Below are 13,319 nucleotides of genomic sequence, written 5' to 3'. Positions count from 1 at the left end.
ACACATGTACTTGGATGCTTTGCTGAATTAACACCAAAGCATAATTTCATCCACTAAGTTAATAACATGCACTGGAGGGTTACATGACACGTAATTCACAAAAAACGGATGGCAAACGTATCAAAATGATATTTAAATGACTGGGCATGGAAACAAGCATGGAATTTATCAGCCCACCGCTAGTAATAAATGAGAACTATAAACCAAACAGGAATTGGTGACATCCAGGGACTGTGATGGTTGACAGCTGGAATGAATTATCAGCAAGACTTTTCTAGATCAGTCTAGATCATCAAGGCAGCTCAGGCAAGACACCAAAATGGAATGGAGAAGTGATCCTGCAAGCACCAGGACAAATGCTGGATCAAGTCACCTGCACAGGTTTTGCCCAACCACACTGACTATGTGGATCATGGAATGTTTATAATGTGGCTGCAGAGCTTTTCAAGTCGAGTTCAAGCAATCAACAAGTGACACTATTCCTCCAGCTGTCCCTTTGTTTGGCTTCCAAAATGTATTTAATTTTAATCCAAGAAATTGGTGTTGCAAATAAGGATAGGCAGTTAGGGAGAGCTAAGACTGGGACAGAAAGACTACATATGCAAAACATCCCAGCTTCTGTGTTACCCCATTCCCCAGAGCAAAGATGTTAAAATGTTTCTCAGCCTTCAGCTGAGGCATATCACCATGATATTTTCTGAAAAATCCCCTTTGCCCAGGATTTTCTCCTGGGAAGCTGAGAGGCCTCAGAAAAGAATGAAAGCAATAATTATCTGATTGCTTGGGAATGTGGTCTGGAGATCATTTGCCAACAGGTGAATCTTTGATTGGTTCCATGTGAATTGTTTTTAATTAATGACCAATCACAGCCAGCTGTGTCGGACTCTGAGGAGTCAGTCATGAGCTTTCATTATCATTCTTGTTAAGCCTTCTGATGTATCCTTTCTCTTTCTTTAGTATAGTTTTAGTATAGCATTCTTTTAGTATAATAAAATATCATAAAATAATAAATCAACCTTCTGAGAACATGGAGTCAAATTCTCATCTCTCACCTCATCCTGGGGACCTCACAATACCACAGGCATACCAAACTGATGTGGAAAGTAGGCTGGAGCTAAGTAAAGGTTGTTTTGGAAAACAGATATTTAGAGAGGTACAGGATGTGATCCAGCCAGAGGAGATTTCTGCTGGCACCAGGGAGAGACTCCTCAGACTTCCCTGCTGGGGACAGAAATAATTCAACTTACAGGTCCTGTGACAATGCAGATGGCATGCTCGTGGCAGCCTCCATTGAAGCCATCAGCACAAGGGTTTATTGGAAGGCAGGTAAAGCCATCTCCCTTGTAGCCCTTCTGGCAGCTACAGAAGACTTTCACCCCGTGCTGTGTGCATTCGGCTGCCTTGTGGCACCCACCATTGTTCTGCTTGCAAAGCTCTGCAGCTGCAGGGGAAAAAAAAACAAATTAGTAAAGTCTGCTTTTAAAGAGGATGTTCTTCATAAAGACAAACCATCACCAGTCCTTTCACACTAAAAATACTAGAATACTTGTTGGGGGAAAAAAAACTGTTTCCATTTCCTGAGGCATTACTGAATTTCTATTTCACTAGTCAGAGCCTTAGGGCTCTGACAGCCTTGTCAGGATGTTCTTGATTCAGGAGACGTGGTACCAACCTTCAGATTTCTGGCCAAGTTCACTTTGGAAGATGTAAGACACCTGTCTGACAAAGAACAAATCTTTCTGTAGCAATGCTACTAGGGAACTGCCTCGCCTATGGCCATAAAAAAAAATCATAGGATCATTTTTGTTGGAAAAACCCTTTGATATCTTTGTGTCCCACTGTAAGTCCTCTGAGGGAAATCCTGCTGTCTTCAAAACCTGACTGAAGTGCACTTGCTGCTCCTGCTTGGCAAAGTCTGGAGAAGTCTGATTCAGAAAAGCCGGAACTCCCTGTATCCTAAACTTGTTTCACGCGCTGCAAAGTGGAAGTTTTTAGGGTGGGAAGTAACTGCATTGCTGTGTGTGTGCAGGAGGGAAGAACCTGCCCTGTGGCCCTGGGCTGGGGTGGGAGCTCACCTGTGCACGTGATCCCGTCCCCGTCGTACAGGGGCTTGCACTGGCACGTGTTGTTCTCCGTGCAGACGGCATTGGGCGAGCAGCTCGGGGAGCACACTGGTGGCAGAGCTGCAGGGAAGGCAGGACAGCTGGAATCAAACAGCTCAGGCAATACAATGCCCTCGTTTCATGCAGGAGGAGAACCCTTAGTACCAGTCTGGCTAACTGGAAAATTTGTGAGGATTTTATTTTTTGACTGCCACAGCCCAAAGCCTCTCCACAGGGGAGGTAGGGACTCATATTGCCTTATCAAAAAAGAGGAGACAGTGGGGTGAAGGGAGCAGAGTTCCTAAGTGCTCCTGACATTTTTTAACCCTTTCTGTGTTATCTATAGAAACCTTCTGTTGAACTGCAAGTAGTTTCAACCCCTAGCTCCATGGACAGACTGGTGAGAGCAGGCAGAGACCTAGCTTGGTTTCGCACAGCCGGCCAGTCCATCCTGTTCCGCAGAAACATCGTCCTGTGCCTGAGTATCCTTCATCGCACTGCCCGTTGTTCTTGCATTCACAAGCTGGAAAAGAAACACAGAGATCACGTGCAGAGGGGGAAAGTCTTTCTCTAGAGAAACATCATCATGTCAGTTTAGATACAGTATTGCCCAGAAATCATTTGGATGAGTCTGCCTTCATGGTATTTCACCATGAGGCCAGTCAAGCGGAGGACCAGATTTTCCAGAGTGGTTGAGCAATTGTCATCCTTGGAGGTTTTCAAGTCCTGACAGGATAAGTCCTGAACAACATGAGTTCAGAACTGACCCTGTTTTGAGAGGGAGTTGGGCTAGAGACCTTCTGAAACCCCTTCCAATCTGAGTTAACTTGCAGTCCTGTGATTTTATAATTGACATTTGTTCAATGTGAAAATGAAAATGAGTATTGACCTGCACAGGAAACTGCACGGAGAACTGTGTCAGGAAAGAGTTAACAGCTGAACTGAAGACCCATACAAATCAGTCCTAATGAACAGCACCTGTTAATTGTGGGGAGGCCAGAAAAAAAAACAAGGTGTGTTGAGGGACAGTGCTTGGCTGCTCTGTGGAAGAAGGTCTAGCTGAGTAAGGAAGCCAGATATGAGGTTAGTAAGCTTTTCTGTAAAATGCAGACAAGTTACTTGTAATTTCTTTTTTTAGGGTTTCAGATATTTTCGTGACTAAAAGCTTTTGGATTCCTTCAGTTTCCTTTTATAGCTGAAGCTTTGCTGCTTCTGCCCTCCAGCCTGAGGTGTAATGGTCTGTTTAATTTATAGGTGATGTTTTTCCTCTCCTCTTTGGGCCCTGCAATAACTTATGTGCTGAATCCTTCCTAAAAAATGATTCATGGCTCTCTGTTTTATAATGTTATGCTGCAGCATCCTTTATGGTCTTGTCCTTCTTCTTGAAATACTATTGTTGTTTAGAGAAGAAAATTATGTGGGATTTGTGGAACTGATTTTTTGCATATCTGTCCTGCTGAAAAGGAGCCTCACTTGCTGGCTTTTTCACGTCATTTGATTAGTTAATTTTTGTCTGACCTAAATCTACATCAAAAGGAAGGGGCTATAAACATTTTTTTCTCTTAAATTTCATAATCTGGTTTCAAGGTAATGGCTCGTACATTTTATGTTATGGTGTGCTATAAAGTGGATGAATTGTAGGTAGTTATAATCCTGAGCATCTGTGTCCAAGCCTGTTGTTTTGCCTATAACCTCCCCATAATACGTGCCTCAGGAGTAGCACAGGGTTAGGATGGAAGCATTAATGTTGTAACTTCTTATCTGAAAGGCTTTATGTCAGGAAAACTTTTAAGTTTAAAGGTAGATATTGATCCTGCTCCCACCTAGTTTGCTTTTGAAGCTACAGAGATGTGGATTTTGTGAGCAGTTGCTTGTCTGTCCCTCTTCACAAACAGCCCTCACCTTGGCTACTTTTTTCCAAGTAGCACATGGCCTCCTTCACTGCTTGAGGAGCCATGTTACTAAAATCCTCTCTTAAGCTTTATGGGGATGGAGGAGAAAGTTGTGCTGAAGCTAAAACCACTTGTTGCTGGAGGCCCTTGCTTCTTTTCTATTACTGATGTACAGTGTAAGAGTAGGAGGTCCTGTGCAGACACAGCCCTGCAACCTCTGCATGCCCTCGTCTCCTCCTCCTTTCTGAGACCTTGTGCCGCGCCCTGGTGTGAGGAGGCACTCGGGATGTTCAGAGGGCTGCTTTCCTTGGCTTGCTCAGAAACCCCTTGCTGACAGAGCAGTTCGGTTTGGCTGTGGGAAGGGAGCTCAGACGTACGCCTGCAGGTGAAGCCGTATCTGCCCGGCAGGCACAGCTCGCACGCGGTCCCGTTGAAGCCAACGCTGCAGCGGCACTCTCCCGTCCCCGTGTACCCGTCATCACAGGAGCCGTGGCCATTGCATGGGGTCTCTGGGCCCCCTGGGCAAGCTGAAAGGTTGGAAAGGAAAAGTGGCTCTTTAGCTCAGGTGCATGTTTATTCGTTGTCACTGTTGGTTCTCTAGTGTTCTGTAAAAATCATTGAGCGGGAGTGCCTGTAAATGCCTCTCTCCTGAGGTGTGTAAAAGTGGCTGTGACACTTGGAACTATTGTGAGACCTGTGCTCTAAATTCCTTGATACACTTCCACAGCTCCCATCAGAAAGGTGCTGAGGATCCTTCCAGCCCTGACTTGTGGATGCTGTTATCTGGCTGCTTGCTCGTTCAGACCTATCTGTGAATGGCACTTCCAAAATCAATTCTTGAGTGTCTCTGTGGGTCTATGTGCTGTCAGGGTGACCCCAAAGGCCCCACATGCATGGGATCTGCATTTGTCTCTCTGTGAAACCAGAACAGAGCAAGCTGGCAGGGCTGTGTGTGGCTGGACCTACCTGCCAGCAGAGATCTTGACCCCAGTGCTGCTCCCCTGGCAGGTGAAGGAGAACAGTCTGGAAGTGTGTGCTAACAAACTGCTGAGATGGAGCCTCCCAAATCATCTCCACCTGTTCAGAACTACAACTTCTGAGCTTACTCTGCTGATGAGTGTGCTTGCCTGTAGCTGAGCAATTATGCACTGGTTCTCAGGTGTGTGCTGGTGTTGCTGTGTCGACCTGAGTCTGTGTTTAAAGGACTTTCAGCTGGTGACATGCTCAGCAGGACAGCCTTTACTCTCTGTAGCACTCCCCTGCTATCACCATGGAGTTTTAAACTCGCTCTAAATGTGGAGAGATAATCTGAACCGAAGAAGCACTTAACACCTTGTGCTCTTCAGCTCTTTCAACCAAGTTGCTTCATTGTGTAACTGGTCTCTCCTCATGCCCCTTATCCCAGTTCTCCCAGTTTTGCCTGCTGGGTGCTACACAGCTGTCCTGGGGAAGGGGCGGGCACGGGATGGCCGTGTGGGTGGGAATCCTACCTTGGCAGTCTGGCCCGAAGTAGCCCTTGCAGCACTTGGCTATGTGGATGACCATGGAGCAGTTCCTGCGGCACCCGTCCCTCCGCAGCCCGTAGGACTCGTAGGTGCACCACTGGATCCCTTCCTGCGGGCCATGAGCGGCAGCACGGAGACAGGAGGGGGAGCACACAGCAGAATGAGTGCTGCTGAGTGGAGTTTGGTTTTTTCCTCCTTAAATTGTAATTTCTGATGGACATTGAATCAAAATGTGACTTATGAAGAGGGCGGGTGGGAGACGCCCACCCTCTCTGACTCCTGACATGCTAGGCAGCATTCCTGGGAGTGCAGGGGCTGCTCTGGAGTCACCTGGAGCACTTTTACACTGGGTGCTGTGTGAGACCAACAAGCACCCACCACCACCCTCATGTTTACCCAGGGAGAGCTTTGTCACTTGTTATAGATGGATAATGAGATGATTGGCTCTTTCTATATATTAAGAAAAGCTTTAGTGATGTACAGTTATGTTATTGCAGTTTAGATGTCCTCTGTTCTCCCCACAGTTCCCTTTCCCCCTGTACTGCTGCCATCAGACAGCCTGGGCTGTCCAGGACAGGTACAAAGAGGCTGCACAGGTGTCCCTGGCATGGGGCAGTGGGGAATGGAAAAGCTTGGGGGTGCTTAGGGGGGCAGCATGGCAACACCTGACCTCCAACCCAGTTACAAGCAAGCATCTCCACTGATCAATGGCAAAGAGGAGCTGACTGACGACTTTGGGAGGGCTGGGCTGGCTGATGCAACCCCCAGGGGTATAAAAGACTGAGCATCCATCTTGAAAATGAACCAGCCACGTGAGGGCAGTTCCCAGCACTGCAGCCTTTTCCTTATGTAGTCCTTTCATTGTATTTTTGTTAAGGTTTAATAACCCTTTTTAAATTTTCAAAGTGAGCTGTTGTTTCTCACAACTTAATAGTGTGGTAGAACTGTCAAAAGTTCTCTTTTTATTTATTCTACGAAATTTTTTCTGGTTTGCTGTTGTGAAGTATAGAGAAGAGCATGTGCTTACGTGTGAGATTTGAATGCTTTACCTTTGGTTTTGTCCCTGGAGGGCATTTAGAGTTACTGAAACAGCTAGCACAATGCCCCTGGAAAAGGGAAAAAAAAAGTATATTAAAATAATAGCTACAAAAGGCTGTTTGACTTGCACAAAAAGTCTGTTTTATGAGAGCAGAAAAGGTAAAGCTTATTGCACTTAAAAATTAATAGAAAACCGTGGAGGAGTAAGAGAGGAGAGTGACAACAAAATAGTTGCAATAATTTAGTGCTGCAAAAATGCAAGAAAATAGTTTTGATACCGGAATATAGGTGCTGGAAGAGGAAACTGGCCTGGGTTTACAGAAGGAGGGACGAGATGATGCGTGTTCTTCAAACAAGTATTGATGTCATCTGTATTAGACCTGGATGTCTAATTTAGAGTACAGAAAAATGTTTGCTTTTCAGGAACTGCTTATGAGATGTGAGGAAATGGTATCTGTTTAATTTCATTTAATGACATCATAAACAAAAGGCAACTTGGGAGGATGGGATATCCACAATTGTTGGTTTTATAATTGAAATACATGTTCTGAGAAGCTTTTTTAAAGACTGATTACCTAAAAGTTCTTTTACTTCTAGGAAATTTTTTCATACTTTCAAGTTAAATTGAAGTAAACTTGGTCTTGAAACTGTTTGAAGATGACTTTCAAAATTTCCCATTTGTGAGACACATCAAAACTTCCTCCACGCTAACAGTGCCTGTTCAGGTGTGTTAAAAACCAGAAATGTCAGAGACTGAGCCAAAGTAGGCAGCTTTCTATCTTGTGTCCTTCATACCCTGTGCTGCTGGAGTAGCCATGCTGCTCTTTTTTAATAGGGAACTTTGTGAACGTGATCTCTACGGACAAACCTGTAGTGTGAACTTCCACTAATTTAAAAGCACGACAGAATGATTTGTCCTTGCTCGAATTTTTGCTTGCAAGTTTTTTTTTACGGTCTTCAAAGGAACCCCTTGTCCTGCATGCTTCTTTGAGTGGATACGGGATGTGTGCTGTGCACCTGTGAGGCATTGTGCCGCACTCCTGAATCTCTCTGTGCCCAGAGCAGCAGATGCAGCCAGCCTGCAGCAGGGGGGCTTTTCCTGGCAGGAGTGCCAGAGGTGCAGGGGGTGTTACCCCACTGGAGGTGCACACTGGGGCCTGGCTGTGTGTCTGTCGGGCTGGGGGACCCCGTGGGGCACTGACCATGATCTCCATGGTGAGGAAGCTGTCGCAGCGGCCCCCCAGGCTGGGCTCTGTCAGCAGGCAGCTGATGCCGTAGGCGACGCCGCCGTCGAACTCCAGCTGCCGCTGCACCACCTTGCACTGCCCGTCGTTCAGGAAAAGGGCGCCCTGGGAGAGGGGGACAGGGCAAGTCATGAGCTGCTCCTCCTCCTCCTCGGTGTCCTGCCCTCGGTAGGAATGCTCTCAGGGCGAGGTGGAATGTCAAACTATCCTGTCAGTAAAACTGATGGCTATAGGGGCTCAAACCCAGTTTTGGGGACTCTCTTCCTATGGGCAGACATGTGTCCAGCTCTGGAGTTCCCAACACAGGAAGGATGTGGACCTGTTGGAGCAAGTCCAGAGGAGGGTCATGAAGGTACTCAGAGGGCTGGAGCACCTCTCCTATGAGGATGGGCTGGGAGAGTTGGGTCTGTTCAGCTGGGAGAAGAGAAGGCTTCAGGGAGACCCTAGAGCACCTTCCAGTCCCTAAGTGGGGATATGTGGGAATTGGAGAAGGATTTTTAGCCAGGGCATGTAATGATAAGGCAAGGGATAATGGCTTTAAACTGAAATAGACTGGATTTTGGGAAGAAATTCTTTACTGTGAGGTTGGTGAGACACTGGAAGAGAGTTGTGGACGCCCCATCCCTGAAAGTGTTCATGGCCAGATTGAATGGGACTTTGAGCAACGTGGTCTAGTGTAAGGTGTCACTGTTCATAACAGGGGGGGTGGAGCAAGATGATCTTCAAGGTCATCCTTGAAGTCTCCTTCCAACCTAAATCATTCTATGATATCTTTTTTTTCTGAAGAGGACACAATATTCCAGTCCTATAGTCAGAGATTTATCTTATGTGTCTTTAGACTTAGATGCTTGCCAGGTATGATCTGATACATTTTACAAGAAAAATGTGACGTTGTTCTGGTTTGTCAGGCTATGTGTGTGCCTGCAACCTTAGCTTGGACGTGCTTACACACCAGAGTTGGCATGCAGATGCTGCATTCATGGGGTTCAAAACCAGGCTCTTCCTAGTGGTTTTGCACTAAGAAAACTTCTACTATTGTAGAAGTTAAAGTGTGCTGGTATTTCAGTTTCAAGGTGACTGAGAGCTGTTTTGAACAAATAGCACCTTACAACAGAGCAAATGGCAGCTCCAAAAAGTCCTGCAAACCCTACAGTTTGCTGAATCTGGTGTTGTGGCTCTTGGCACGGAGGGGTGATGACCAACAAAGTTTTGGTGCCACTGACCCTGCCTGGGGGCTGAGTTTGGGCTGCAGGAGCTGATCCTGCAGCAAGAGCGAGGAATAAACGCGCCAGCAGAGCGAACACTTACGATCTCCCCGTTGTCCCCACAGCTCACAGTGAGGTTAGAGCCCTGCAGGGTCTTCAGTGGGGTGGAGCTGGGGAGCTGGTAGGCCAACACCTGGGAAAGAAAAGGAGAGCTGCACAAGTCTGGGCTTACAGTGTGTGTTCTGCCTGTGGAAACGCTCCCAAAAGGCAAGGGCTTACCGCAGCGTCGCGGACAATGTGGAATTTGAGGTACTGCACCAGCTTGTTGGTGTTGGACTTCTTGAAGAGGAAGTCCTGCTGCTCCTGGGACAGCCCACGGATGGCTGTGTCAGTGGGCCAGAAGAGTGTGACTGGTTTGTGAATGGGGTCATTGATCAGCCCCAGCAGGTTGTTCTTCTGCAACACAGCAAGAACAGAGCCATTAATGCCCTGTCCAAAGTGACGCTGACCCTGTGGGGTGAAAGTCAGGTGGAACTGGGGTGTGGTGCTCTGTGGGCTGCCTGCAAATAGCTTGACTTTAATGTGTGAGTTGAACTTGATGTGCAGTAGGACAGAGCTGAGTGGGGAAGGTAAAGGTGGCTGTGGGTCTGCTTGACAGCCCCAAGCTCTGTGGGAGTGTGACTGGTGGTGAGCAGGGTTCTTGTGTACTGTATGGTGAGCCCTTTGGCTCTCCTGATCAAAAATCCTGCCAATGGTGACATGTTCTCTGTGTGTTTTTGTCTTTAAAAAAAATAATTTACAACCTGTCCCCAATGGCTCCTGTCTCTTGTGTCCTTACCTCTAGCAAAGTGCTGAACAGAATGTACCCATGCTTGGCTGCAACCATTTTAAGGCTTTCCTACAAAGAAAGAAAAGTCAGTAATTTACCTAAGTACATAATTTGGGTATTAAAAAAGCAGATAAGAGCTTGCTTTTCCCTGTAAGTCACTTTTTTTTATAAAATCAAAGCTGCTGTAAAAACCCTCTGCAGAAATCCTCTTATACTGTCCTTACTTTATCTGTGATCGTGGTGAATTTGAAATATATTTATTTGTTTTTATTTGCTTTTATAAGGTCTTTTTAGCGTCACTTTTTTGTTGACTTATATGATTTAAATATCTGATGGTAACTGTGGAAACCCCCTGGGTTGGCAATGATGATAAGCTGCACATACCTTCTTGAGGGGGAAATCCTGCATCTGTGAAGGGACCAGGATTTGGTTTATGACATGGATCACACCATTTGTGCCAACAGTATCACTGAGCACAATTTCAGCTTTGCTGTTCAAAACCAGCGAGTTCTGGAAAGGCAACAAAAATTTTTTTTTCTGTGAAACCTTGTAGGAAAGTGAGGCTGATGCTGAATTTCTTTGATATCATGAGCCCAGACCACCTTTTCTTTGCAGCAAACAGTATTGCAGCTTTGTTTGTTTTTTCAAACTCTCCTCATGCTCATAAAGCCAGAGTCTGAGGATAAAATTGCTTGTGTCAAAGCAAGGGTTGTAGAACTTGACTTTTGGAATACCGAATAAGTGCTGAACTCTTCAGCTGAACAAGCAATCTTAGCTAAAAGTAATTTATTTGTTTTTGTGTATCAGAGGGGGAAAGGAAACTGTTGCCATGATATTTTCTGAAAAATCCCTTTGCCATGATTTTTCTCCCGAGAAGCTGAGAAGCCTCAGAGGGAAAGAAAAACAATGATTATCTGCTGCTGTGGAATGCAACAGGTGCATCTTTGATTGGTTCATGTTGGTTGTTTCTAATTAATGGCCAGTCACAGTCAGCTGGATCGGACTCTCTGAGAGTCATGAGCTTTTGTTACCATTCCTTTCTATTCCTTGCTAGCCTTCTGATAAAATCCTTTCTTCTATTCTTTTTGTATAGCTTTAATATACAATTTTCTTTTAATATAATATATATCTTAAAATAATAAATCAGCCTTCTGAAACATGGAGTCAAGATTCTCATCTCTTCCCTTGTCCTGAGACCCCTGTGAACACCACCACATTTGGTGACCCCAAGTGAAGAAAAATTCCACAGAAACCATTGAAATTTTTAAAAAGGTGAATGAGAGCGGACTGCTTTGCTGTTCTGTTCCCTGTCTCTCCATGTTTGGTTACCTGGGAGTAGCTGATGTGTATGAAGTCACCCTGGAGAGAGGTGATGTTGGTGATGGCTGTCAGGTCCTTGTAGAGCAGGCTGGCACAAGCCACCATGTGGTACCGGAGCACCTGAGCCATCACTCCTTTGGCAATCCAGTCCTTGACCTGCAGTGGGGAATGGGGGGGCTGAGAAACAGCTGGGCAAGGCATCTGAAGAGAAAAGCTCATTTGTTCTGAGCCCTTTTACTCACCCTTGGGTCGCTCTTCAGTATGTCTGTGTGAGGGACAAACAGGGTGAAAGGGCCAGGGCCTGAGATATCTCTGATGGACAAGGCCTGCCAAATGGAAGAGGAAAAAGCAGCAATGAGTTAATGCATGTGATGCCACACAGTGACAGGGACTGCCCTGTGGAGGGCAGGGTGGTGCCTGCAGCTCCATTGCTGCCACATGATGAGTTCCCTTCCCTGCAACACAAGGGTGAGAGAAATTGCTCGTGTGGGCTTTGACTCCTAACCTTGTCTGTCACCTTTGCCCACAGGTATTGGATAGAAGATTTTGTCTTATAGCCAGGTCTTTATCTCCTCTGAAAAAAGAAACAGGAGATGAGGGAATTAAATTAATTACTCTTAGGAATACAAAAGGACCTGGGTTATTGCAGGCACTTTGCAATGGCCACTGATAAGCTGTCCTGGGGTGACTTTATGATGCTTGTATCCCTGATCGAGAGCTCTCTTAAAGCAAGAGGAAGCCACCTGTCTACCATGGTAGCAAAACTGCAACTGGATTATAGATCTTTAGGTTAGCAGGCCAATATACAGGTCTGTGCTGCCTTGGGGCAGAGATTAAACAGAGAGTTGCTGTCACCAGTCCCAAAAAATCAGTGAGAGCTGGCTGCATGCTGGCTGTCTTGCAAGACACAGAGCACCCTGTGATGTTGCAGGGAGGCAGCTGAAATTGTTGCCATTTGGAGATGCAGAAAGGGTAGTAAATTGTAGGGGGATAGAATAAAGGAAAATAAAGATAGTGTAGAAAGTAATCTTACCCCTAAGGCGTTGCAGCTGGGCCAATTATCAAAGATTAGGAACAGGCCTGACTTTAACAGGCCACAGCTGTAACCAATGGGAAGAAGAGTGCTATAAAAGAGTGGGGTGGGTGGGTGAGAAGGGAACTGGAGTCATTTGGCTGCTTTGTGAAGAAGAAAGAGTCAGTGCTCTGAGGAGATGCCCACGAGAAACACCAAGAAGGTATGGAACTTTTGTGATAAGGAGACAGCAGTATGGGAACCCCTGCAATAAGATGACAACAGTAAATGAGGGGTATATTCCTGCTTCAGAATTCACAAGAGATGTGCTGGCAGATCCCAGATTGTGAATGGGTGAAAGCTTCAGTTTTATGCCCAGTCTGGAAGTAGACACTCTCTCTCCATAGAGAGCAGTAGGCACAACTTTCCCAGGCCTTTTCCTGGGGAAGGCTGTGAGAAGATCAGAGAAAAGAATGAGAAACAACTCTTATCTCCACTTGCTGCACCTGTTGTTGTGCACATGTGGAATGTGTCATGGAAATTTGTTTACTAAAGGGTGATTTCTTAACTGAACACTGGTGATGGTGTTTGGATTGATTGACCAATTGGATCTGTCTGTATTGGACTGTCTGTGAGGGTGATGAGCTTCTTAAATAAGTATAGTGTAAGAGAGAATAACAAAGCAATTGATCAGCCTTCTGCAATCATGGAGTCAATGCTAATTATTACCTGGCTGGGGGCCTGTGATGACATCTGGAGGCCTCACCTTTCTCTGGCACTTCAGTCTTGATCATTAATAGGTCATTAATACTGTTTTAGTGACACTTAATAGCTTACATTAGAGCATCTCAAGTATTAGTGACTGACAATCCAAATCCAGTCCCAATTACATTGAAGGAAGTTGTTGCATACCAGGTTCTTGTCTACTTCTCTCTGCTCTACAATTTTGGAGGGGAAAAAAAAGGACGAGAATCCCCCCAAAAAACCCAACAAACCCCAACCACTCAACCTTTGCTTACCTCTAAGTGAAAATAAAACTTAGATGTGTTGGAGTTCCTCAGAAGTTCCTGCAATTAAGAACAAGACACTGTAACAATGCTGCAAATCTGAGGCAACATCTGTGGAGTGCAAACAAATGCAGCACTCAGGCAAGAAAGGGAACTCCACGTTTG

The 13,319-nt window shown here is 45.7% G+C and overlaps 1 protein-coding gene across 1 annotated transcript in view; it reads right to left on the bottom strand.

The window, feature by feature from the left end:
- STAB2 (stabilin 2) overlaps positions 1-13,319 on the bottom strand; it is an 82,282-nt gene that overhangs the window by 8,998 nt on the left and 59,965 nt on the right. Inside the window, exons 44-57 of the mRNA XM_036401077.2 lie at positions 13,167-13,214; positions 11,378-11,461; positions 11,145-11,291; positions 10,200-10,325; positions 9,825-9,884; positions 9,266-9,442; positions 9,090-9,179; positions 7,740-7,886; positions 6,549-6,605; positions 5,485-5,608; positions 4,372-4,521; positions 2,521-2,625; positions 2,076-2,183; positions 1,248-1,441 (exon numbers count right to left, since the gene is read on the bottom strand). Coding sequence (XP_036256970.1) covers positions 1,248-1,441; positions 2,076-2,183; positions 2,521-2,625; positions 4,372-4,521; positions 5,485-5,608; positions 6,549-6,605; positions 7,740-7,886; positions 9,090-9,179; positions 9,266-9,442; positions 9,825-9,884; positions 10,200-10,325; positions 11,145-11,291; positions 11,378-11,461; positions 13,167-13,214 — 1,617 coding nt within the window. The remainder of the gene's footprint in view (positions 1-1,247; positions 1,442-2,075; positions 2,184-2,520; positions 2,626-4,371; positions 4,522-5,484; positions 5,609-6,548; positions 6,606-7,739; positions 7,887-9,089; positions 9,180-9,265; positions 9,443-9,824; positions 9,885-10,199; positions 10,326-11,144; positions 11,292-11,377; positions 11,462-13,166; positions 13,215-13,319) is intronic.

Source organism: Molothrus ater, chromosome 5, assembly GCF_012460135.2.
Source record: "Molothrus ater isolate BHLD 08-10-18 breed brown headed cowbird chromosome 5, BPBGC_Mater_1.1, whole genome shotgun sequence".
Taxonomy (NCBI): domain Eukaryota; kingdom Metazoa; phylum Chordata; class Aves; order Passeriformes; family Icteridae; genus Molothrus; species Molothrus ater.
Note: the sequence above shows the minus strand (reverse complement) of the source record. Positions and strands in the feature narration are given on the sequence as shown.